Source organism: Dama dama, chromosome 24 (genome assembly GCF_033118175.1).
Source record: "Dama dama isolate Ldn47 chromosome 24, ASM3311817v1, whole genome shotgun sequence".
In the NCBI taxonomy this organism is placed as follows: domain Eukaryota; kingdom Metazoa; phylum Chordata; class Mammalia; order Artiodactyla; family Cervidae; genus Dama; species Dama dama.
Window position 1 is genome coordinate 21,795,830 of NC_083704.1, and position 27,259 is coordinate 21,823,088.

The 27,259-nt window shown below is 44.2% G+C and overlaps 1 protein-coding gene across 6 annotated transcripts; it reads right to left on the bottom strand.

Annotated features, from left to right (window-relative positions):
- Positions 1 to 1,054: 1,054 nt before the first annotated feature.
- On the bottom strand, positions 1,055 to 24,810 carry ZNF445 (zinc finger protein 445). 6 transcript variants are annotated; one of them, XM_061127921.1, is made up of 9 exons: positions 14,190 to 15,124; positions 12,747 to 12,853; positions 11,265 to 11,334; positions 10,269 to 10,840; positions 7,842 to 8,010; positions 7,424 to 7,500; positions 7,023 to 7,149; positions 5,203 to 5,313; positions 1,055 to 4,289 (listed from the first exon to the last, which is right to left on the bottom strand). In XM_061127921.1, exons 4-9 carry the CDS (start codon positions 10,695 to 10,697, stop codon positions 2,119 to 2,121), a joined length of 3,084 nt encoding a protein of 1,027 aa, XP_060983904.1. In that variant the 5' UTR covers positions 10,698 to 10,840; positions 11,265 to 11,334; positions 12,747 to 12,853; positions 14,190 to 15,124; the 3' UTR covers positions 1,055 to 2,118. The 6 variants fall into 6 exon arrangements, with proteins under 6 accessions (XP_060983904.1, XP_060983902.1, XP_060983905.1 ...); XM_061127919.1 differs by lacking the exons at positions 11,265 to 11,334; positions 14,190 to 15,124 and adding an exon at positions 24,694 to 24,810; XM_061127922.1 differs by lacking the exons at positions 11,265 to 11,334; positions 14,190 to 15,124 and adding an exon at positions 24,694 to 24,766 and having other exon boundaries at positions 12,747 to 12,796.
- Positions 24,811 to 27,259: the final 2,449 nt, after the last annotated feature.

The window sequence follows — 27,259 nt, forward strand, 5'->3', positions numbered from 1 at the left end:
AAAATCTATTCTGCCCAGAAAAAAACACCCAAACCTGGCTTCTGGAGTACTCAATCTGGCTGCAATAATGGGAATAACTTGGAAACCCAGACAACACCCAACAGAGCAACATGCAGGCATGAGGAGAGGTGGGACCAGGGTCAGGGAAGGCTGGGACTGAAAGAGTGAAGACCTGGGCCAGATCAGACAGGAGCGTGGCACTCCACGTGAAAGGAAACAGCACGAGTCAGGTCAGCCCAGGGACGTTCAGGGAAGAGTAATGAAGTTAAATCCAACACTGACTACGCCAAAATGTTTAGTAGTTAGCTCCAAGTAGTCAGACTTTTCCTTTTAGTGAATCTGTACATACTAATATTTCTATCATAATCATATACTACTTACATAATTATTTTAAAACTCAGGTTACCAAACAGACTGCATCAGTACAATCCCAAAATATTAAAGGTTTACCTCAGTACAGAGGGATTTCTGTTGGCTTTTACTTCACTCTTTACATTTTTAAAAATCTGACTTGAATGTTTAAAAATAAATATTTATCATTTTATAAAAATGGCAGTAGAAACACCCCTACTGGGGCAGGAACTCTATGAGGTACCAGGCGGCACAAGGAGTAGGGAGATGAAAAGATGGACAGAAAAGGGGTATTTCTGTGTTTGCAGAGTCAACTGACATGGGATCTGCAGCTCAGAGAAGCTCTGGTCTAGAGATCAGACTCCTAACCCAGAATCTTAGTAAGTCAAGCCTCCTTTTCACCAATCTCAAGAGTTGAGTAGCAGAGTTGGCCACTCTAATTTTAGATGCCAATGTTCAGTGATTCAGCCAAGATCATCCTGCCAAGAAAAGGTACAGCAAGCCAGGAACACATACCTGATGACTTTGAGGCCCTTCCCATGACCTTGGACCCTCAACACGTGAGACTCTGAATCTGAACTACATTCTGTAATGGTTCAGATTCAGACCATAATCCTCAACTCAAAACTGTCCAAAAGTTCCCCTCTGAGGAAGCCAAGGCCCAGCAAAGATCCATGATGCGCACGTGGCTTGGCCATCTACCTTTCTGGGCTTCTCCCTTCCAGATGGCTCACTTCACTTTGGTTCAGGGGCCTATGGGCCATTCCCTAAGGAGACTACCTCCTGTGAAGGCTCCCAAGTAGGAACAAGGGACCTACGTGGCTTCCTCCATGATCTCTTTCGGGTCCTTGTTCAAATCTGACCTTCTCAGTTGACACCCTCCCTGACCAGCCTATTTAAAATCCCAATCCACCTTCCAACCCAGCATTCCCTCTCACTCTGCTGATTCATTCTATCCACAACACGTATCATCACCCAAAACATTACATATATCTCATTTGCTTATTGTCTGTAAAGATCCAAGATGGCAGACTTTTCTGCTCCAGTCCCCTGCTGGGTCTATGGCCCACATAACAGGGCCTGATATGGAAGATGCCTGACGCATTTGTTTAGCAGATGGACTGCTGCTGTCCATTCAAATGTGGGGGATGGAGCTGGCAATGGGAGAGCTTCATTCTCCAGATGATCAAGCCCAGGACCATGTTCTCTTCCACTTGCAGCTGAGACAACTGTTATGCCCACAGCAAATACCCAAAGTCAGCTGTGAAGATTGAAGACACAGCCGGAACTCCCCTGGAGGTATCTGGAGACACTAGTTCTTGCTGCTGCTGGTGCTTTTCAGGTCAAATAGACTAGACACCATTATAAGTCACACTCAAAGGCAAACTAAGGATCCAACTGGACCGTTCCCAGCAGCCACAGCCTACCATGCCACGGACATTCTGTTGAACCACCACGAAGTGCAATGGTCTCTCCCTTCAGAGTTACAGAAGAAAATCTGGCTGGGGGGAAATTCCAGGCCATAGTGCGAAGACCACTTCGAGGGGCCCAAACCTCCTTCTGAAACCCACTGAGGCTCTTCCCCAGCATCTCATTTTCCAGCAGTAGGATGGAGGTGCCCTACATTTTTTAATACTCAGGATTCTCTGCCACAAGCTTCCAAAAAAGGATTGGGCCCTCTGTGAAGGTCTGCCCCACATCCCCTACCATCAGGGGTTCTCCAGTAGGGTAACCAGGACCCCCTCTCCCCAACTGTTAGACCCCAAGTTAATCTCTAATATGGTTTTTCATATGCCGAGCCAAGTTTGAAGACCACCTAAACGTCTTCCCACACTCTCTGCATTTGAAGGGCCTCTCCCGAGTATGAAATCTCTTGTGGCTGATGAGTTGTGAGCTCTTGCTAAAAGTTTTCCCACATGTGCTACATTTGTGGCACTTTCCCCGAGTGGGTATGTCCTGGAGTCCAGGGAGTTCAGACTTCTGATCACAAGTTTTCTCACCATCTCCAAGAGGATTCTCCTCACCTGATTTTAATTCATGTAACTTCACCCCTGCCTCCTGGCGAGAAGACAGCCCAGCCACACCACTTTCAGACTGGGCCGCTCTGATGTGTTTTCTCTGATGAATGGAGAGGGTATGTTTTCCAATGAAATCTTTCCCACAGCACTGACATTTAAACGGTCTCTCTTTAGTGTGAATTCTCTGATGATTAACAAGGCGATAATTTCTGTCATAAGATTTCCCACACAGGTTACATTTATAGCGCTTCTCTCCACTGTGTATTCCCTCATGATCTAAAAGACTTCTTTTACGTGTAAAGTTTTTCCCACATTCTTGGCACCGAAAAGGTTTTGCACCAGTGAGGACTTGTGACTGAAGATTTACAGCGTCTTCGCTTTCAGAGTACTCATCTAGTTTTCCCAAAGAGTGAGTCCTCTGATGTCTCGAGAGGTTAGAACTCCATCTGAAAGATTTCCCACACTCTTTGCACTTATAAGGCTTCTCTCTGGTGTGAACTCTCTGATGGATGAGCAGGAACGAATGATTGCGGAAGACTTTGCCACACTGGCTGCATTTGTAGGGTTCCTCTGTGGCGGGACTGGTCTGAGGAACTTGGAATGCTCTGTCATGACTAAACGAGGGTGTGTCCTCAGGTTTTCTTTCAGCGGCATGCTGCCTCTTATGAACAATGTAGGCTGACCTGTGAGGAAACTCTTCTGCGCATTCATGGCATCGGTATGGTTTCTCGCCTGTGTGAATTCTCTGATGATTGATGAGAGTCTTCTTTCGAATGAAAGTTTTCCCACACTGCTGACACACAAGAGCTTTTTCCATGGTGGGGGCACTCTGGGGCTGGCTGGAGTTGGAGGTCTGCCTCAACTCTTCTCTACATTTGTCCAGGTCATAGAACTTCTCTTCCTGGTGCAGTCTCATGTGACGAGTGAAGTTGGACCTCCACCTGAATGTTTTCCTGCATTTGGGACATTTGTAGGGTTTCTCCTGGGTGTGAATCCTTTGATGTTCAAGAATGTACGATTTACAGTGGAAGGATTTCCTACATTGGCTGCAGTCAAAGAGTCTCTCCCCACTTTGGTCTCTCAAATGATGATCAAAATCTGAGTCACAGGTCAGAGCTTCTTCATCCTGAGTAGATTCAAGATATTTCCGCTTAGCATGGGTTTCTTGGTGCAGGCGGTAGACAGACATGCGACGGAAGGCTTTGTCACATAAACTGCACTTATATGGTTTCAGTCTGGTGTGAATTTTTTCATGTCGCACCCGGTTCGAGCTCCACCTGAAGGCTTTCCCACATGCCCTGCATTTAAAGGGCTTCTCTTGAGTGTGCAGTCTCTGATGACATACAAGGTGGGAACTACGACTGAAGGTCCTCCCACAGTCGCTGCACTTATACAGTGTCCCCACCACGTGAAGATTCTGCCCGTGTTGGTGATGGGAACTAAGGCTGAAGTCCTTCCCATGTGCATCCTTGGCCTTGCCTTTCAGCCCAGCATGAATTCTCTGATGTAGGCTGAACCCACCCATCATGCGTCTGAGCCCTTTCCCGTACTCCTTATAGTCATAGTGGTAGGAACTTCCCCTGAAGTGTTTGCCATAGCCGTGTTTAAGGGACTGCTTTCTTCTGGGTCCTCTCAAATACGTAATATGTCTTAGATGAAGACCATTACTTCTTCCCAAATCTTCGCGGTCTTTCCCTGCCCCGTGGCTGGAATCGGTCTCTTCCTTCTTAACTCTCACTTGTGTGGGGTTTCCACATCGTTCCTTTAACCTGCTCTTCTGTGCAACAGATTCTCTGAGCCCTGGTCCCTCATAAACAGTTGCTGCACCATGACATCCTGATGGCATGGCTAAGGTTATTGCTTCTTCCAAAGGTTCAGGCTTTAAGATGAACTTGTCTGTTTTCACAAGGAGTTCATCTCCTGACACAAATAAAACATAAGAGAATGTACTGCTCTTGGGAGTGCCCTGGTTGCCTAGTGGTTAGAATTCCAGGCTTTCACTGCCATGGCCCACGTTCAATCCCTGGTAACGAGACTGAGATCCCATAAGCCACTAGGTGTGGTTTTAAAAAAAAAAGTGGGGGGGTGGGGGGGGGTGGGAGTAAAGAATGTCCTCTTTTCCCATACTTGGAAATACAGAAAGCATCAAGGGACCAAAAAATGTCATGAACTTAGGTGGTGAGGCTTTTGCCTGACTGCCAATAGCTTTACAAAAACAGTCAGGGATAAGGCAAAACATGGAGGGGTATTCCAGATGACAGAAAGGGGAAAGCAGAAGCAAGATGGGTATACCAGCTGGCCACATGCAGGGATCAAATCCAGGGGAAAACTCAAAGGGTTCAGAAGGGAATGTTAAACAGCAAGAGAGGGGAGAGGAAGCATGACACGCACACATGACAGGAAGGTCTTCAAGAGCTGAGAGGAAGGGCTTGAGGAGGGCTGGCTGCAAGGGCTGCAAGCTGACCACAGGGAAAGGATCAAGCAAAGAACAGCAGCAAAAGTGGGATGAGGGTTGCCAGGATCAGGAAGGGCAGAGCAGGACAGGGCTGAGGAGGAGTATCAGTGAATGGACAAGGGGACAGTGATGCTGTCCCATGGGCAAGAGCTGCTCCTGAGAGGGCTGCTGGGTGAGGGGCAAGGCCGAAAACCAATATCTAAGAGGCCACTCTGGAGGGGAGAAGCCCAAGCACCCAACATTTATTAGCAACACTGCTAAGGCTCTTCCTTCTAGCAAACAACAGAGTTTCCCATAATTTTTATAGTGTAAAAGACCTTAAGAAACAGAAGAGCAGATGTGAAAGGAGCAAGAGCTGGTCATTTCTCTGTAACTCACCTGCAGGGGCAGCACCTGGATTCCCCTTAAACTGAACTACCTGGACATTCAGGCCCCATGGCTCCCTTGCCTCCAACCAGGAGATGAGAGCAGGTTTGGTGAATGGCCCCACTGCAGAAGAGAAAAGAAGGTGATGTGACTGGACAGTAGATGAATCAGGCAGAACTACTCTCCAGGACCCTCTCAGGCCTAAGCTCCTGATGGGGAGGAGAGGAAGCCCAGGAGGCCAGTGGAGGAAGTCAGGGCAGGATGCCCAGACAGGGATTTCTTTCTGACAGTTCTGAGCAGAGACGAGAGAGTTCAGTTCAGTTCAGTAACTCAGTCGTGTCTGACTCTTTGCAAACCCATGAACCGCAGCACGCCAGGCCTCCCTGTCCATCACCAACTCCCGGAGTTTACCCAAACTCATGTCCATTGAGTCGGTGACGCCATCCAACCATCTCATCCTCTGTCATACCCTTCCCCTCCCACCTTCAATCTTTCCCAGCATCAGGGTCTTTTCAAATGAGTCAGCTCTTCGTGTCAGGTGGCCAAAGTACTGGAGTTTCAGCTTCAACATTGGTCCTTCCAATGAACACCCAGGACTGATCTCCTTTAGGATGGACTGGTTGGATCTCCTTGCAGTCCAAGGGACTCTCAAGAGTCTTCTCCAAAACCACAGTTCAAAAGCATCAATTCTTCAGCATTCAGCTTTCTTTATAGTCCAACGCTCACATCCATACATGATTACCAGAAAAACTAAAGCCTTGACTAAATGGACCTTTGTTGACAAAGTAATATCTCTGCTTTTTAATATGCTGTCTAGGTTGGTCGTAACTTTCCTTCCAAGGAGTGAGCGTCTTTTAATTTCATGGCTGCAATCACCATCCACAGTGACTCTGGAGCCCAAGAAAATAAAAATCAGCCACTGTTTCCACTGTTTACCCATCTATTTGCCATGAAGTGATGGGACTGGATGCCATGATGTTAGTTTTCTGAATGCTGAGCTTTAAGCCAACTGTTTCACTCTCCTCTTTCACTTTCATCAAGAGGCTCTTTAGTTCTTATTCACTTTCTGCCATAAGGGTGGTGTCATCTGCGTATCCGAGGTTACTGATATTTCTCCCAGCAATCTTGATTCCAGCTTGTGCTCCCTCCAGTCCAGTGTTTCTCATGATGTACTCTGCATATAAGTTAAATAAGCAGGGTGACAATATACAGCTTCGACGTATTCCTTTTCCTATTTGGAACTAGTCTGTTGTTCCATGTCCACTTCTAACTGTTGCTTCTTGACCTGCATACAGGTTTCTCAAGAGGTAGGTCAGGTGGTCTGGTATTCCCACCTCCTTCAGAATTTTCCACAGTTTATTGTGATCCACACAGTCAAAGGCTTTGGAATAGTCAAGAAAGCAGAAATAGATGTTTTTCTGGAACTCTCTTGCTTTTTCACTGATCCAGCGGATGTTGGCAATTTGATCTCTGGTCCCTCTGCCTTTTCCAAAACCAGCTTGAGACGAGTTAAGCCACAGACAAAAAGGACTGTTAGGATTCTCCAGAACCAAGTGACAACTCAATCAGTTAAATCAGCTAACTTTTTTTTTTGATGCCTGAATAAACCAGGAACTTGACACATATGACTTTTAATTTTTATAGTATCTCAGCAGGACAAGCATTATATCCCCATTTTTAAGAAAGAAGACTGAAGTAATGGATTAAGTGATCTGGTTAGTAGTGAGACAGACAGGACCCAGGCCCAGGTCAGGACCCCTTCCTGGCACCACGATGAGAACTAAGGAGGCAGGAGAAAAGGCAGGTGGAAGATGGCAACAGTGACGCCTTACCCACAGAAGCCATGTTTCCATAATTCTCTAACATCACATCCCTGTACAGGTTCCTCTGAGAAGCGTCCAGCAATCCCCACTCATCCTGGGAGAAGGTCACCTCCACATCCTTGAAAGTCATAGTCCCCTGGAAAAAACACAGTCCGATGCCTGAGAACCACTCCACAGCTCCCAGCTTTTAGGGTGGGGAAGTGGGGCTGACTCTGAGTACAGGATGGATCTGGTCAAGGTGAAAGGGAAGGTAATCACCCAGCACAACAGCTCTGGGCTCCAGGGGGACAATCTGGTCTCTGGGATGTGGGGTCACTGGACAGAAAGAGCCAGGACAAGGGAGAGCTGCAGCTACCCCATTAGGCAGCAACGGTGGGACAGCAGGAAGGCTCAAAGGTCCTGTGGCTCACCTGAGGCTGGGCTGTCACCTGGTTGCCTGGGCATCCCTCCTTCAGGCAAAGGGCAGGCACCTGTGCAGCGGGAGGATCTGAAGAAGAAAGAGCTGTGAGAAAGGGCAGCCCGGTTCCAGCATCCCAGTGAGACGCCCACTCTTCCCCCCACAGAGGACTCCTGGGCCCCGCAAGCAGGTATGGGCTATTTTAAACACCCATTTCAAATTTCCCCCGTGTCTGCTGGGGTCAGGGGAGCAGGGGGTGCAATGGGAGGAGAAGTCAGGGACACGCGGGTCACAGTAGGATAAAAAGGACAAGGAGCTCAAGGCCAGGACAGAAGGGATTCTAGTGAGAGGACAGAGGGTGGAAAGACGGTATCGTAGGAGGTTCGGGAAGTGTGGCACAGGCTGGGATCTCAGAGCCGGGCAGCAAGTACCGGGTTGCCCAGCCAGGAAGTCACGCACTCCTATTTCATAGGGAGGCTGCAGGTGGTCCCCCAGAGCCGAGCCGCTCCTGAGAGGTGAAGCAGGGGGCCATATCTGTGCGGCTCGCAGGGCTCCTGTGCCCATCCAATGCACATCTGGGCTCTGGGCAGGGGCTGGGTCCTGGCAAGAAGAAAATGTTGTGAGAGGATCCCTGTAGGAATCAGAAAGCACCTGCAGAGAACAGGCCACCCGGCCGATCTCTAAAAGGCAGAGGCCCAGGAGACGGTGAGCCGGGCCCTTTATAACCTACAGGCAGAACAGAAAGGAGGACCAGAAAGCCCAGGGAGGATCCCCCTCACCCCTCCACCTCCCTGGGCTCTAATAAGGGCCATGCAGAGATAGGTAGAGCCAGATTCTCGCTCGACTTAGGAAAGCGCCTGGCCGGTCAATGACAGTACTGCTGTTCCAGCCTCAGGTGCTACAGTGATGCCTGCCCCCTGGCCCTCAGCCCCCACCCCCGGCCTGGAACTGAGAAATGAGAGAAGAGATTTCTCCCTGAGAGGTAAACTGATAATGGTTCACAGCAGATATGCAGCCGGATAATATCTACCAAGTGTCAGACACTGGTCTAGGTAACACTATGCCAAGTGACCTCAAAAAGGCAGCGAGACTCCTAGACTGTAAACCTAACTGAAGGAATAATACCACTGGAGCAGCAATGCTAACTGTGAGTGCCAGCTATAGAAGCACAGAAGAAAAGGTCTCAGGAGCAAAAAAAAAAAAAGGGGGGGGGGGGGGCAGTGCCCATGCAAGCTGAGACCTGGAGACAGAGCCTTTGTGCTGGGACTTCAAAAGTCCTGGTCTCTGGAGGTAAGGCCACTCCTGACACAGAAGTGAGCATAGGAAGCTGCAGTCAGTGAACTTCAGGTTTTTCTGGTCCTGTGGCCAAAACATTCTCTGTACTGATTTGGATGGATCTTAGCCTGAGGCCATTAAATATCTAAGACACAGCTACTGACTGAAGATGATACAGCCATCACAGCAGTTTATCTCCTATTCCTCCCAAACCCCACCAAACGGAGAATAAAGCAATGACAGGGAAGCACAGACAAATGACTTTAAGGACAAACTTTCTCAGGCACCAGCTTCTCACATTTTGGTAAGTCTGATAAACTATAGGGGGATTCTGTAATTTTATATGCAGCTTGAGTATTTTTGCTCATTTTTTAGAATTTGGGAGGCTTTTTACCAGCCTACTTTCTGTTTTCTAATTCCTAACTAACTTTCAACCAGATAACCCCTTTCTGCTCATTTGGCTATGTTTTCATGGATTTTTAAACCACATACCTTGTCCTAACTGATTTGAATATACTTGAGCCACAATTTTGTACCTACCAGGTACCTTATTTGCTTTAAAAGTTATCTTTAGGTCATTTTGAACATCTCATTGTTTTTGGTAAAAATTATAAAAGTTCTTTTAGATTTTAAAAAATAGTACCCAATATTAAGCAAAGAGGTTTTCTCTTTTAACATGTTACCATTTACTGCTGGTAGACCATGTTCAGAGACCACGTTCAGATGATTTATTGATCTAACTTTTATTTTACATTTAGGGGAAAAGTGTCTTAAACTTTTGTTTCAGAAATCTTAAACATAACTTTCATTTATGCATGAATCATATATGAAGAATTACACACTTTATATAAAAATTTTTAAAGCCTACAAAAGTGGTAAAATACTCTTTAAACACAAAAACCTCAAAGGCGGAGAAGCACCGAGAGGCCGGCCTGTGAGGAGCAGAGGAGCACTCGGGGTGCACTTGATCCGACCTGCTGCTCCATCGCCGGCCCCGGGACTGTCAGCTCTGCCTCCCAGCACCAAGCCCAGGACCGGCCCAGGGCAGGCCCTCAAGGATGTTCCCAGCCCCAGGCTGCCCCTCACCACTCATCCAGCCCATCTCCCCCGCACAGAACAAGTCTTCAAAAGTTTACTGAGAAACAGATAACATGACATGTGTAGACGGCTCTTCTAGGTCTCATCAATATGTATTTAGAAACCAAGGATCCTGACGCTAATTTTCCTACTTCTGAGCAAGAGATAACCTCCACTTTACACATGGGTAGCAAGTCAGGTTAGGTATGTGGAGATACACTTTGTGTAGTCAATGTGTCCAAAACCTCATTACTGTTATTTTTGGATATTTGCAGACCCTCTTCTTCCCGGAGCTTACATTCCCCTGCAAAGAAGGGAGGAACTGCCTGCTAAACGGTCCTTGGCTTAGGGTCTAGTTCTTTTCTGTTCACGTGCCATGGAATGAGAAGGGAAGGCTTCCTATAAACTCCTCCATTGTGAGGGTTCAGAGGTCCACCCCTTCCCCCCACAAGTGGACTCACTGGCAGACAGAGTTCACTGGGCACCGCACACTGTCTCACACTCACCCTCCATGGTGTCTCATCAAAGTCCCTCTGAAGTTCTTCCAGCAAGGCCACAGCCTCCCCACCACTCTCAGGGTGATGCAGCTGCACCCAGGTCCGGAGCTCCTCTGGCAGGATGCTCAGGAACTGCTCCAGCACCAGCAGCTCCAGGATCTGGGCCTTTGAGAGAACATCTGGCCTCAGCCACCAGCGGCACAGCTCCCGGAGCCGGCTCAGGGTCTCCAGAGGCCCAGAAGACTCGTGGTAGCGAAGCTGCCTGAAGAGCTGACGGAACAGCTCCTGGCCAGGACGGTTGAGTGTCTGTGGTCTGGCAGCCGGCACTGAAGTGTAGCTTTCATCCTCTTCTTCCTTCTTTACCATCTGAAGGCGTCCTCGCTCCCTGGAAGCCTTGGCCTGAGCTGGGTGGACAGCGTACCACCTGCCTGGAGGCATCACTCCTGTTCAAGGTCTTCCCAGCAGAGTGCTACCAAGTCTGCGTTAGTTGTGGCTATCACTGCTGGGCCCTTGGGAGTATCTTTTCAGCACCATTGGAGATAATGCCATTTGCTGGGACATCAGAAGTCACTGGTGAGAGACTGAAATAATCAATGTTACCATTCAGGAAGGATGTGAGAAGGAAGGCACAAGCAGATGCTGTTAGATCATCTTTGGATTTATGAGAAAAGGGCCTATGAACATTTGCATAGTGGAGCTTGTCAAGATCACGCACACCAGGAAAAGGGATATTTGTGGTTACCAGCGGCAGGGGTGGGGACGACGGGATGAAGGCAATCAAAGGTACAAACTTTCACTTATGAAATAAATAAGTACTAGGGATATAATGTACAACATGATAAATATAATTAACCCTGTTGTACATTATATATAAAAATTGCTAGGAAGATGAAAATCCTAAGAATTTTCATCACAAGAAAAAACTTTTCTATTTCTTTAATTTTGTATCTAAATGAGATTATGAATGTGCACTAAACTTATTGTAATAATCATTTCATGATGTACCTCTGTCAAATCATTACGTTGTCCACATTAAACTTATACAGTGCTGTATGTCAATTATGTTCCAATAAAACTGGAAGAAAAAAAATTTTAATTAAAAAAAAAAACAATGGCTGTTTTTTACATAAAAGAAATGAACAAACCAAAAACAAAATTAAGAAAACAATTCCATTTACAATCACATGAAAAAGAATAAAATACTTAGGAATAAATTTAACAAGAGAATAAAACTTATACTCTGAAAACAACAAAACATTGTTAGAAGAAATTAAAGGTTGAAATAAATGGAAAGACATTCTGTGTTCATGGATCAGAACACAAAACACTATTAAGATGACAGGATCACCGACTCAATGGACTTGAGTTTGACTAAGCTCCGTGAGTTGGCGATGGACAAGCAAGCCTGGCGTGTTGCAGTCCATGGGGTCGCAAAGAGTCAGACACGGCTGGGCAACTGAACTGAACTGTCCAAATTAATTAATCTATAGATTCCAAAACATCCCTATCAGAATCCCAGCTGGCTTCTTTATAGAAACCGAAAAGCTGATCCTAACATATGGAAACTCAAGAGAGCCACACAATACACAACACAGTCTTGAAAAAGATTAAGTTGGGAACTTCCCTGGCAGTCCAGTGGTTAAGAACTGGCCTGCCGATGCAGAGAACACGGATTCTTTCTCTGGTCTGGGAAGACCCCAAATGCCTCAGGGCAACTAAGCCCATGTACCACAACTACTGAGCCCATGTATCATAACTACTGAAGCCAGTACAGCCTAGAGCCCATGTTCTGCAACAACAGAAGTCACTGCAAATGAGAAATCCGAGCACTGCAACTAGAAAGTAGACCCCACTCACCACAACTAGAGAAAGCCTGTGTGTAGCAATGAAGACCCAACACAGCCATAAATAAATAAAAATTTAAAAAGAAAACAAAAACACTAATTTTAAAAGATAAATACACGCCAATCCTCATAACAGCATTATAAAAATAGCCAAGGCATGGAAGCAATCTAAGTGTCCATTAACAGATGAATGGATAAAGAAGATGTAGACTATTATTCAACCATAAAAAATAATGAAATTTTGCTATTTGCAACACGGTTGGACCTGGAGGGCATTATGCTTAGAGAAATAAATTAGAAAAAAAATTCTGTATGTTATCACTTAAATATGGAATCTAAAAAATGTGGGCTCTAGAAAATGAAAATATAATATAGAATCTAAAAAATGAAATAAACAAATGAATGTAACAAAACAGAAACAGAACAAACTAGTGGTTATCAACTGGGAGAGGGAGGGGTGGAGGGCCAAGATAAAGGTAGAGGATTAAGAGATATATAAAATAAGCTACAAGCATATATTGCCCAGCACAGGGACTATAGCAATATTTTATAATAACTTTGAGTGAGAATAATCTATTTAAAAAATCAAATCACTAAAAATAAAGACAGTAAGTTGGAAGATTCACATGACAAATTTCATTACCTTCTTTATAAAAATAGGCTTCCCAAGTGGCTCAGTGGTGAAGAATCCGCCTGACAAAGCAAGAGACATAGGAGACGTGGGTTTGATCCCTGGGTTGGGAAGATCCCCTGCAGGAGGAAACAGCAACTTACTCCAGTATTCTTGCCTCGAAAAGCCCATGAACAGTGGAACTTGGCAGGCTACAGTCCATGGGGGTCACAGAGAGTCAGACACAACTTAGCAACTGAGCATGTACTTTATAAAAAAGCATCAAGACACTGTGGTACCGGCATAATGACAGACATATAGATCAATGAAAAAGAATTAAGCGTCCAAAACTAACCCATATATCTGTGGTCTCTTTAGTTTTAACAAGTGTACCAAGACCACTCAAATGGGATAAGAACAGTCTTCTCAATAAATGGTACTTGGACAACTATATATCTACATGAATGGAATAAAGTTGGATAAGATGGTATACCAAAGTTAACTCAAAACAGATCAAAGACCTAAACATCAGATGCTAAAACTATAATATTCTTATCATAAACTCTAAATGCAATATTTTGTGACAACGGATTAGTCAATAGATTCTACCAAATGCATATCACATGCAAAAAAAGAAAAGAAAAAATAGATAAATTGGACTTCATCTAAATTTAAAATTCTTGGGGGTACTCTTTTGCCCCCTTCTGATGCCTATGTCAGAAGCTTTCTCTATCTCCTTTATACTTTAATAAAACTTTATTACACAAAAGCTCTGAGCGATCCCGCCTCGTCTCTGGCCCCGGATTGAATTCATCTCCTCTGGAGGCCAAGAATCCCGCGTCTCATCGTTCAGCAACAACCTTTCATCTTGGGGGCTCGTCCGGGATCCTTCAGGACAAGATGGGAGCTAACAATTCCAGCCTCACTCCTTTGAACTGTATCCTGAAAAACTGGGATAGATTTGATCCCCAGGGCTTAAAGAAGACACACCTGGTCCTCCTATGTGACACTGCATGGCCGCGGTACCCACTGGAGGACGGCGAACGGTGGCCAGTTGGAGGGTCTCTTAAATGGGCCTGATAATCTATGTGAGCCTACTTCTGCTGACTCCAGAAATCCCGGGTCTGCCGTTTGATCCTCAAGACAATGCCTTCCTGTCCTGGGCTCACTCCTATGCTGCATTCCACAGTCAGTCTAACTGCTGGGTCTGCGGAGCACTCCCCTCTTCATCAGTGGAAGGCGTCCCATGGTGGACATCTCCACTTCAAGGAAAGGACTTTCTCCAAGTCTGCAAATACCTTCAACAATCACATGTGATGGCTCTTCTTAAACTGATGACATCTAACAACCTTAAGATGGACTGATGTAACTATGGACATAATGTGACTTTTCATTTTGATTTTAACTTGGTTTAACGACTATTTTGCCTTACATCTGTAACTGTATAATGGGGTTTTCTAACTGCTTTTAACTTACCAATAGTTGTCCGAGCTCCTATGAGTGCCACAGCCTCCTCCAACTATTACTTGGGGCCCCTGGATCAGACATCCTCACTATGAGGATTAGGAGAATATGTTGCCTCATCAATTTAGGGACAATGCCCCTTGTCAGCTCAGAAGCAGTTGTAGAATGAGAATGATGCCCCTTTTCCCCAGGCAACATAATTCTCCTAAAAGAAAAGGGGGGAATGAGAGAGTCATTTCCTAGGCAGGTTGATAAGAAGTCTAGGGGTCCCCAAGGAGAGAGAGAGGTCTGGGATATTCAAGGAGGAAGAAAGGACAAACTTTTTTACTTTTTTTCGTCTACATTCCTTAGGATTATATAACAATAATGTATCCTGCCTGAGGACAGTCTTTGGATTAAACCCTCTGGCTAATTCTGTTATTTTAAAACATAAATTATGGGAGTAGGTCTGGTCTTTACAAGGATGTATCCTGCCTGAGGACAATCTTTGGATTAAACCTTCTGGCCAACTCTGTTATCTTAAAATGTAAATTATGGGAGTAGGTCTGGTGAGGTCTTTGCAACCTCCAGACATTCTTTGGATTCATTGGAGAGTATATAACTCCATTGCTAATACTAGCAAAGGGGGTACTCTTTTGCCCCCTTCTGATGCCTATGTCAGAAGCTTTCTCTATCTCCTTTATACTTTAATAAAACTTTATTACACAAAAAAATAAATAAATAAATAAACAAATTTAAAATTCTTGTGCTTCAAAGGGCACATGAAGAAAGTGAAAGGCCAATCCACAGAGAGGGAAAAAAAATCTGCAAACCATGTATCTCATAAGGGACTTGTCACTAGAAAATACAAATAACTTACAATCCAATAATAAAAAGACAACACAATTAAAACTGGACAAAGCATCTTAGCAGACATTTCTCCAAAGAAAATATAAAGATGACTGAAAAACACAAAGGATACTCAACAACAATAGTCATCAGAGAAAAACAAATCAACACCACAATAAAACACCACCTCACATCCACTAGGCTGGCTAGAATCAAAAAGTCAGAAAACAATATATGCTGGTAAGGATGTGAAGACAGATACTGGAACACTCATACACTGCTGGTGGGAATATAAACTGTGCAACGTGTAGGTACACTGGAAAAATCCCATCATTAAGCTAAACATCCAGTTACTATTAATACTTGCAACTCCATTCCTAAATAGATAGATACAGCTGTCCTTCAGTATTCACAGGGGATTCACACAAAAAACAAAATTCTAACTAAAGACTTAACTTCAAAAACAAATTTTAAAAAGTAATAAGAACCCTAGGGTAACCAAGGACTTCTTAAGAAAATCAAAGGAAATAGGTGACATATGACTAGGTCTCTGTATTTTAACTCCTCTTGCTCAAAAAAAAAGAACAAAAGCACAAACCAATGCATAGACGTGTAAAGGTAAACTTCCACCAGGAACTGTAGTTTGAAAGTCTGCAGTTAAAAAAAAAAAAGAAAGAAAGAAAGAAAGTCTGCAGCAGACCTAAAACATCATGTTACTTATGCCCCTGAAACTTCACTTCTAGGAAGCTCCCTGGAAAAGCACCTGTGCAGGTATTCAGGCATTTACACAGGTGTTTACTAAAGTACTCTTCGTAATAACATAATATTGGAAATGACCTGTTTGTCCATCAATACAACTAAATAAAAGTGTAGCAATTTATGGACTGAAACACCATACAACTTAAAAGACTGTGAAAGTGAAAGTGAAGTCGCTCAGTCGGGTCCGACCCTTTGCGACCCCGTGGACTGTAGCCTACCAGGCTCCATGGGATTCTCCAGGCAAGAATACTGGAGTGGGCTGCTACTTCCTTCTCACTAGACCCTTAAGCAACAATATAATTGTTTCACTGTTGACTGTCAGGCTGTGCAGCAAAGGTTAAAAAGCAGGTAAGTGCCAACCACAGAAGAGACCAGAACATAACTTTAAGTTGCTGAGAACAGACAAAACACACAGTAGGCTCCAGTGACACAGTTTACTCACAGCAAGAGAAGAAAATATGGGCTTCCCTGAAAGCTCAGTTGGTAAAAAATTAGCCTGCAATGCGGGAGACCCCAGTTCGATTCCTGGATCAGGAAGATCCCCTAGAGAAACGATAGGCTACCCACTCAAGTATTCTTGGGCTTCCCGTGTGGCTCACCTGGTAAAAACTCTGCCTGCAATATGAGACACCTGGGTTTGATCCCTGGGTTGGGAAGATCCCCTGGAGAAGGGAAAGGCTACCCACTCCAGTATTCTGGCCTGGAGAATTCCATGACCGTCCATCCGTCCATGGGGTCGCAAACAGTTGGACATGACTGAGCGACTTCACTTTCACTTTTCACTTTCATGCACTGGAGAAGGAAATGGCAATCCACTCCAGTGTTCTTGCCTGGAGAATCCCAGGGACGGGGGCGCCTGGTGGGCTGCTGTCTATGGGGTCACACAGAGTCAGACACGACTGAAGTGATTTAGCAGCAGCAGCAGAGTGACTTTCACTTCACTTCACTTCATAATAGAGTAGGACCTCGGCCCCCCTTCTAAAATACAGAAAGTGGGGTGGGCATGGGGGGCCACTGACACATGCACTTAAGAAGAAAAAAGGGGTATAAACACTGAACCAGGAAAGATAGTCCCTCAAAAGGCTAGAAGTACAGCACAGGCAGTGAGGATTCAATTTCTTTGCAAGAAAATATCCTCAACCAGAGGCTAGTATTACAGTGCTATGCAAGAAAGAAGTTGCACCTAAATTTGCTGTTTTCCCAACAAACATAGAAAACATAAGCTAAGTTAAAAAGAACACCCTAGACATAGCTGGAGGAAAAAACCTAAAATTCTATTTACATGTAAGTATGTCTAGATATGACGTACATATAAGCACTCAAAAGATTTTTAAACGGCCAAAAAAGGATTTACAAAAACTCTTACTGACAGTGGAGGTGGAGAGGTTGGGAATAACAGTTAAAGGAGACTTTATTTGCAGTGATTTGACTTTTTTAATTTATGTACGAGGTCTCTAAGACTGTACATCAAAAATGATGAATGCAAATATCCCAAAATGTAAGAAGAGGTTTACTCCTGTGTACTGCCTGTCGGTTATTTTCTTCTTTATACTTTTTGTCTTTTCCCAATTTTCCCAAATAAATTAAGTTTTAAAAATTATAGTTATGAACTCTTTTATGTCTTAAAAATAAAATACAACTTGCTTATACACAAAGAAAGTTCCCAAGCCTTGGCCACCAAAGTGTTTTCCACAGTTCTCCCCTCTGGCAAGTAATGACTAGAGGGTTTTCCCTTCCTGTTTTTCTGTATTTCCTAACTATTCAACATTATTTCTGTAATCAGCAAGGTGATCAATAATTCTGTTTAAAAAACAAAGCAACTGGACTCCCCTGGCAGCCCAGTGGTTAGGACGCAGTGCTTTCACTGCTGGGCCCTGGTTCAGTCCCTGGTCAGGAAACTAAGATCTCACAAGGAGTGCAGCCAAAACAAAAAGAAAGAAAGCAACCGAGTATTAGCACCCTGGACTGAAAGGTGGCCACTGAGCAGAAGAGGCTGCACATCCCTGAGGGGGACATGTAAGCAGATCTCAAGCAACTGTAAAAGGAAAAAGAAACCTAGTTGACCCTAGTTCTATTTAAGCCACTCAGCCAACAACCAAACCAAAGAAGGCAAGCCAAACTGAGAACACGTCAGACAAAAATTGACAACTGAGGCACAGAACAAAAGAGAGTAAAATGCTGCCTAAAACCACAATATGCACAAGAAAACAAGAAAGAGCGTGTTAAAACTAAACAAAGCCAAAAAAAGTCTATAAAGAGGTATTCATGATGTACCCCATGTCCAAAGCAGCACTGCTGATAATAGCCAAAACATGCAAACAACCTAAATGTCCATCAACAGATGAATGGATAAAGAAGATGTGGTACATACCACTCAGCCATTAAAAAAACAATGAATTAACGCCATTTGCAGCAACATGGATACTTAGATCATACTAAGTGAACTAAGTCAGACAGACAAAGACAAACACCACACGGAACCACTTCTATGTGGAATCTATAGTATGACCCAACGGACTTCCCAGGTGGCTCAGTGGTAAAGAATCCACCTGCCAATGCAGGGAACACAGGCTTGATTCCTTGTCCGGGAAGATTCCTCATGCCACAGAGCAAGTGAGCTTGAACACCACAACTACTGAGCCTGTGCTCTAGAGCCTGGGAGCCACAGCTACTGAAGATCTCGAGTCCTCAAGCCTGTGCTCCACAACGAGAGATCCCACTACATGAGAAGCCCAAACACCACAGCTAGAGAGTAGCCCCTGCTCTCCACAACTAGAGAAAAGCCCGTACTGCCACAAAGACCCAGAACAGTCAAAAATAAACAATAAAATAAAACAGACACAAATGAGTCTGCCTACGAAACAGAAACTGACTCACAGACATAGAAAAAAGACCACTTGGGGTTGCCAAGGGGGAAGGAGGGAGGGAGAGGGATGGACAGGGAGTTTGGGGTTGGCAGACGCAAACCATTACATTTAGAAGGGATAAACAAGGTCCTAGTATATAACACAAAGAACGATATTCAATATCCTGTGATAAACCATTAATGAAAAGGAATATAAAAGTAAGAAGAAAAGAAGTATGCATGGCTATTAGCATAACTGACACTATCACGGGCCCATTCAGTTCCTCCTGTCCCTCCACTGACCCTACCTATGACTGTACTACAAGGTAAGTCACTTTTCTGTCATCAAGGGCTTTGAAGTTAACAGAAACTTGTTTTTTGGATCATTAGTTCCAGTTGGCCGCAATGCTCCGTTAGTCTCCAAACAATGATGAAGACCTTCACTGACATACTTCCACTGCCTACGAGACTAGTTAGCCATTCATAAAACCTAATTTAGCCATGCACTTCCTGTTTCCAAGCACATGCTCGCACACCCTCGGTTAACTGTGAAACTGTCCCAGCGGCGCCTCATTGGCACAAAGTGCAGCTGCCACTGCTTCCCGTTCATCCGCCTGATCTCACCATGTGAGCTAAGGACCCTCTAATAAACTGATCCACCATTACATGGAGTTACCTGCCTAGGTTTTCAGTCTCAAGATACCTTCTCAGTTCAATGGGCATTTTTCATTCCCTCCATCCTCCAGCGGAAGTCAGAGGCAGTCAGCAGGCCTTAGTGCCTGTTGTAAAGTGGCCCCATTACTCAGGGCACAAATGATGGTCATCTTCCCCGGAAAGGGTGGCACCCTCCACCTCTCACCGAGCTAAGAAAATTTAAAGAAATCGTTACTTCAACCAAAAGCCAAACACAGACTCAGCAAGCATTTCTAGGACTGTCAAAATAGATGACCAGCGACAGAGATGGGACAAAGAAAGCATGCCATCTATGTGGCTGGACCACACTGACTTCATTTTGTCAGCTCCATCTTAGACCCGCGGCAGCTCCCTTTCTGAGCTTCAACCCGACTCATAAGAAATGCACCCAAGCCAGATAACTTCCTATCAGCTCTTACGCTTGCCTTCATCTGATATGAAAACTGGAAGAATGTATTGTGCTGTGCCAGAGGGTTAATGGTCCATGAGGAATAATGTTCGTGAGACCTCAGAGGGGAAGAGAAACCCAATTTCCACTTGTACAAATGTGCTTCTCATTTAGTAGTCAGATTCTATCTTTACCCTGGTCCCTTTAAATTCCCCCGTGCCTCTTCTGGCCAAAGTGAGTTCAGCTTCAAATGCCTCTTGATGGTTGTGCACCCACAGCTACCGCCTGATCTAAGTACCTACAGTAAACATCATAATTACATTTCAAGGAGTTGCCAGCTTCATTTTTCAGTCTCAAAGTTCCTTCTCAGTCCAGAGGCTATTATTTAATATTCCCTCTGTCCAACACCATCATCCAGATAAAAGAAATGGCAGTGCTGCTACAAAGACATGGACAGTCAAATGAAGAACTACTTTGGGATCATGCATGATGAGGAAGCTGACTAAAGCTCTAGCAGAGAGACGAAGCTTTGCAGTGAAAGGAGGGGGCAGGATAAGGAAAATAAATATACAGAGAAAACAAAAGCAAAGGCAAACTGGGAAGTGATAAGGTACAGAACTGCAGGCCTACAAAAAGGGACCTGAAGACACAACAAGAGGAGGCTGAGAGGAAAGGTGTTTCCGGAGAGGCAGGGGCAGGCTCCAGGCTTGCAGAGCCCCAGCAGCACCAACAAGAATAGAAACAACTGCTCAGGAGGAAGCTGAGAGAGAAAGAGGCAGAGACTTTCCCAGGCAAATGTGCAGAACAGACTGGAGAAGAGAATGACGCTCAGGTGAAGAGAAATCCAGCAGTGAGACTCAAGAGAATGAACTGGAGGCTAGACAGAAAGATTCTGAAGAAATGCACCCAGTGGGAAATATAAAGAATTGACCTATCTCTGGAAACTGGGGCCTACAGTCAAATTAGCACGAAACATAAGCCTCCAAGCTGACCTGTCACGAAGCAGCTGCTGTAGAAATGTCCAAAGAGGTCAGTGAAGTATTTGTAAAGAGACGATGAGAAAGGCCAGCAGAAAAATGAGGACAACTGGCTGTGAATATGGCAAAAGAAGACAGTCCTTTGAGCCCAGCCTCTGCAATCATGAAGGTGGATAAAAGCTAATGACGTCCTGGGCCTTTCAAAGTCTGAATGAAAGACCCACACACAGTAAGTAAAGATGGAGGCCAGTGAGCTGAAACTGCCCAATTAAATCCAGGTATTCTAATGCCTCAGGGTTCCTCGCAGGTCCCAAGCAGCTTTTGAGGACAGAAGAAAAGCTTCATTCATTGACTTAAGATGACACCACAAATGTGTGCCCCCAGGCTGGGGAGGAGCCTGAGATGGATGAGGCCTCTTCTCCCCGAGAGCTTCACCCCTTCATTCAGTTTCACTCCCAAGCGAAAATGGCCTGGAAAAGAACCTGGGAAACCCCAAGCAATCACACGGGCATTTTTCAGGGACATTTTCTTCTGTGATTTTGTTTTAATACAAAGTAATTTTGATTTCCTCTTAAAATCCCCATTGCGTGGCCTCTTATTCTCATGTTTTTCCTGCCAGTGAGAGGGTACAGAACGCTTATTTTACACACTGGTAAGCAAGTTTCTAAGACAATCAAAAACTAAGGAAAGACTGCTTCTGGTACACATTTAAAATGTTAAAACAAGAACTCCCCTGGTGATCCAGTGGTTAAGAGCCCACACTTCCAATGTAAGGGGCAGATGTTTGATCCTTGACCAGGGAACCCCATAAACAACACAGCATGGTGTGGCCAGAAAAGAAAATAATAAAAGTATTTTTTAAAAAACATTTCAGTGTTAAAATACTATTTACACCAATTTGCTAGTTAAGAAATGAGCTCAACCTAGTGCCCAAAATTTGGTTTCTCAATACCATTCTATAATGAATGAAACCAGGAATCCTTGCAGAAATGGTTGATTCCAGGGTTGGGGGAAATGAAAATAGAAGATGTATCTTGTGGTGCCTTAAAAAATCAGAGAAAGACACAAAAAAGGATGGGAACGTCTAAGGGGAAACAGGCGCTTTGACTTGAAAGAGCTCCCAATAGACAAAGCTAGAATAATTTAAGCCACAAAATAAATAACATACCTCAATAAACCCCCAAAATAAATACCCAACATCACACACTGATGTAACTGATATAATTAAGTAAATAAACAAATGGGAGAGAAGGCACAACTCTTCCTCACAAAGAATTCCAGTTCATAGATGTAGAAAGAACAGAAATGAAAGGCACCTAGAAGAACATCGCAATAATAACTGCTTCAGGCAAGATCCACCAAGAAATGCTAATTAGTAGGTGAAAGTTGAGAAGAAAGAATATTTCTATGCAGTCTCAAGGTGTCTATCTCAAAATAATTGCCAATTACAAAGGAAAGACAGTAACTTTACAGTGTTGATGCATGGCAGAAATACTGGATCAAGAGTAATATCAGTGAATGGACATGTGGACACCGCAGGGGAAGAAGAGGGACAGGATGACTTGAGAGAGTAGCATTGACATAGACACACTCCATGGGTAAAACAGCTAGTGGGGAACGGTTGTATACCACAAGGGTGGGAGGGAGGCTCAAGAGGAAGGGGAAGTATGTATACATAGACCTGATCCACTTTGCTGCACAGCAGAAACTAGACCATTGTAAAGCAATTATACTTCTATAATATTTTTTTAAGAGTAATATCACCAGTTAAAAGACATATCGACATCATCCTCAATCTAAGGAGAACATCGGACAAAACCAAACTGAGAGGACCACTCTAAAATTACAAATACAAAATACTTCAAAACGGTCAAGATTGTGAAGAACGAGTAAAACCGAGGAGCTGTCACAGACTGAACGGGAGCTAGAAGACATGACAATTAAATGGAATGAGAGATTCTAGACTGGATCCTGGAACAGAAAAAGAACATGAGCAAGACAGTGAGGAGCTCTTAATAAATCAGAACTTTAATTACTAGTACTGGACCACTGTAAATGTCTCAAGTTTGGTGACTGCACTATGTTTATGCAAGATTCTACCTTTAAGCAAACCAGGTAAAGATACAAGGGAACTCTAGAGTTCTGACACCCTCTGTGAGTCTACAATTACTCAAAATGAAAAGGTTTCTTAAATTGAAGACGAGTTGTTTCTCTTTTCTTATTTTTTTTTTCCTATCTTAGATACTAAGGATTAACGTGGTGATCAAGGATACTGAATACTGTCAATTGTTAGCTAAAATTTGAACTCACTCTTTCATTAATTCAACAAACATTTACTAAGCACCTATTACGTCCCAGACACTATGGTCTCTGTAGTGAATAAAGCAGACAAAACAGGCTGCTTTGAGCAGCTTATAAGATAGACAATGAGACAGAAACAGCATCAGGTGCTACGTAGTAAAATAAAATAAGGAAGGAGGGTAAAAAATCTAAGATCAGGGAAAGAAAAGTATAAGCTCAAAAATTCAATCTTGGGAAGCACAGGATGACTCACCAGAGGAACCTCCTTTCAGATGTTAAAAGTACTGAAGACTACAAAGTAACAGAGTTACATTTTACCACATTTTCAGTTTCTGCTCCAGAGTATGACATCAGACTGCCCATGCATTAATAATTGGAGATACCAAAAGCCACAGAAAATTTAACAGTGGCACAGTTACTATTTTTCATGATTTTATCAGTTTCCCTTCCTTATAAGTATACACAGGAGTTTATCATTCCCATCTTTTTGGCTTTTCTCATCAAAAATTGTCAGTCTTTCCTCAATCTTAAGAACATGTAAGCAGCCTCATTCATCGGCCCCTGAAAACACACACAACGACACACACATGTATAATAGATGGAAAGATCCCTGAAATCAAATTACAGCTCAAACTGCTCTCTGACACTTCTGTGCACAATAACCCACCTAATATTAATGAGTTTTCAGTTCTGAAATGCAAACAGTTTGAAACAGAATGGGGGTCTTTTCCGGCACTACTTTTACTTAGGAAGGTGAACATTCTCCTTTTTTAGGCCAAGGTAAGTGAGAAGACAGAAGAGTGGCTTTAGGTTACAGCTGTAGCTTGTGTTTAAAAACTGTACTTTATATCTTACTCTTTCATTTGGAAACCAGAAACAATCGACCTAATACATCTCACTTGTTAAGCATTTACAGCATCATATAACGCGTACTATGGAAAATAAACTGCAAACGAAAATGTTTTAATTATACTTGCAAAATTATGTCTCAGTGGTGTCATAATGCTGGCTTCAATTTTAACCAATTTATGAACAAATGCATTCCACAAGTTGAAGACATCACAGTTTTCAAAAATAGGATGAATGTACTTAATGCCACTGAATTACACATTTCAAAATGACTTAAATGATCAATGATTACATACAGTAAATGTCATCTGTATTTTATCACAATAATGCTAAAAAAAAAGCTTTTTAGAAGTAGCACTTATACAAATATGGAAATATATTGTACCCCTAAAACCAACATGACGTTCTCTGTGGATTACACGTCAAATTTTTTAAATTAATTAAAAATAAAATATGTGGGCTATATATTTTTAAAAAGCAGTAAAATAACCCCACCTTTAAAAAAATATATCTGTACATGTATAAGCGTCTGCATAATTATGCACACATTTTAAAAGGTCAAGAAGCCTCCAGACGAAAACATTAACGAATTGCGTGTACTTCTACTTTTCTTAACAATCACCCAAGTCATCTAATTACCTGTAATCAGTACGCTTTGTTTGCATAATTGGGAGAAGTGATAAAACATCGAAACCACCGCTCCAAATTCGCGCCCCAGGCGACGAAGAGCAGGCAGATACTCACCGCGGCGGGTCAGGCTCCCAGGCCAGACCCCCTCGGGTCGCGCCTCCAGGCCGAGCCTCACTCGCTGGCCCCAACCCGGGAACCCCGCTCCCGCACCGCAGCGCCCAACGCCCGCGCAGCCACCCGACTCACCGACTCGCGCGGCCGCGAAACGCTCAGTCCCCTGGCCGCACGCCCCGGCCCGCACCACTCGCCCCCACGCCGACTTCTTCGCTGGCCCGAATCGCGCACGCGCGTCACCGCCCCAGGCCTCTCGGCCTCTCTAGGAAGCTGGGAGGGCCAGCGTCTCGCTTTCTCCCGGGCCCCAGAGCCTTGTTGGCCTCTGAGCGCAGCCCAAGCGGCTTGGCCCCACACACCCCCACCTAAAGCACTGGACGCGTCTTCTGTTCATGACACAGAGCTCTATCAATTTGTCCCGTTTTCCTACCCCCACTCCCAATGTGTGTGCAGGGCTTCCCTCCAGGGCTCCCTCCGCCCAGGGAAGAACGGGATCAAAACCGGGGGTCCAATCAGGGACCAGCAAGATTTAGTTGACCAGGCTGGCCAGGAGGAGCTGTCAAGGAGCCCCGCATTACTCTCTGGTGCCCCGGTCAAGGGGAGGAATAAAAACCTAAGGGAGTTCACAGCAGTCCCTTTCCTCATCACCACCGCAGCCAGTTGCTCATTCCCAGTCCACAGGCACACAAACTTCCTGACCACAGCTTCCAGTGTTTCCTCCTGTTAACGAAATTTAAGTAAATTTTAAAGATCTTTCTTTAAATAGTAATAGTAATTTAATAGTAATAGTAATTCATTAGTCAAACTGCATTCCATTTAGCAGATAGAGAACAGTTCTGAAGAGTATGAAAAGCAAGAGATTTTATCCTGAGAAGGCAGTAGAAATGAGGGACCATAGGGACAATATATATATATATATATATATATATATATATATATATATATATATATATATATATAACTTACTTACTTATTTATTTATTTATTGGCCATCCTGCACTGACTGCAGGATCCCAGTTTCCTGAACAGGGATTGAACCTTGGCCCTCAGCAGTGAGAACCCAAAGTCCCAACCACTGGACTGCCAGGGACTTTCTGGGACAATTTATTATAGTTAACCTACAATATGAGGGTAGATGCATTCATAGGTTAAGATTTATAGATGTGTAACTAGTCTTGTGAGACTGGGACTACACCAGGAAAGGTTTTCATCATTGTTTGGGGATTAATAGAGCATAGAACCTGGACCTAATGCTTATTAAAGAAAAGGAAAGTGAAGTCACTCAGTCGTGTCCGACTCTTTGCGAACCCATGAACTGCAGCACGCCAGGCCTCCCTGTCCATCACCAACTCCCGGACTTTACCCAAACTCATGTCCATTGAGTCGGTGATGCCATCCAGCCATCTCATCCTCTGTCATCCCCTTCTCCTCCTGCCCTCAATCTTTCCCAGCATCAGGGTCTTTTCAAATGAGTCAGCTCTTCACATCAGGTGGCCAAAGTATTGGAGTTTCAGCTTCAACATCAGTCCTTCCAATGAACACCTAGTACTGATCTCCTTTAGGATGGACTGGTTGGATCTCCTTGCAATCCAAGGGACTCTCAAGAGTCTTCTCCAACACCACAGTTCAAGAGCATCAATTCTTCTGTGCTCAGCTTTCTTTATAGTCCAACTCTCACATCCATACATGACTATTGGAAAAACCATAGCCTTGACTAGACGGACCTTTGTTGACAAAGTAATGTCTCTGCTTTTTAATATGCTGTCTAGGTTGGTCATAGCTTTCCTTCCAAGGAGTAAGTCTTTTAATTTCATGGCTGCAATCACCATCTGCAGTGACTTTGGAGCCCCCAAAAATAAAGTCAGCCACTGTTTCCACTGTTTCCCCATCTATTTGCCATGAAGTGATAGGAGAAGGAAATGGCAACCCACTCCAGTACACTTGCCTGGAAAATCCCATAGACGGAGGAGCCTGGTAGGCTGCAGTCCTTGGGATTGCTAAGAGTCGGGCAAGACTGAGCGACTTCACTTTCACTTTTCACTTTCATGCATTGGAGAAGGAAATGGCAACCCACTCCAGTATTCTTGCCTGGAGAATCCCGGGGACGGAGGAGCCTGGTGGGCTGCCGTCTATGGGGTTGCACAGAGTCGGACATGACTGAAGTGACTTAGCAGCAGCAGCAGCAGCAGATGGGACCAAATGCCATGATCTCAGTTTTCTGAATGTTGAGCTTTAAGCCAACTTTTTCACTCTCCTCTTTCACTTTCATAAAGAGGCTCTTTAGTTCTCGTTTTCTCCCATAAGGGTGGTGTCATCTGCATATCCGAGGTTATTGATATGTCTCCCAGCAATCTTGATTCCAGCTTGTGCTTCTTCCAGCCCAGCATTTCTCATGATGCATATAAGTTAAATAAGCAGGGTGACAATATACAGCCTTAATGTACCCCTTTTCCTATTTGGAACCAGTCTGTTGTTCCGTGTCCACTTCTAACTGTTCCTTCCTGACCTGCATACAGGTTTCTCAAGAGGCAGGTCAGGTGGTCTGGTATGCCTATCTCTTCCAGAATTTTCCACAGTTTATTGTGATCCACACAGTCAAAGGCTTTGGCATAGTCAAGAAAGCAGAAATAGATGTTTTTCTGGAACTCTCTTACTTTTTTGATGATCCAGAGGATGTTGGCAATTTGATCTCTGGTTCCTC

Bases quoted from the DNA above. Each gene is read 5' to 3' on its own strand.
- ZNF445 (XM_061127919.1), bottom strand. From the start codon at position 10,697: ATGCCTCCAGGCAGGTGGTACGCTGTCCACCCAGCTCAGGCCAAGGCT. The intron at 8,011-10,268 runs GTGAGTGTGAGA...TCTTCTTGCCAG, and splicing joins TTGATGAGACACCATGGAGG to GACCCAGCCCCTGCCCAGAG. The intron at 7,501-7,841 runs GTACTTGCTGCC...TTTCTTCTTCAG, and splicing joins CTTCCTGGCTGGGCAACCCG to ATCCTCCCGCTGCACAGGTG.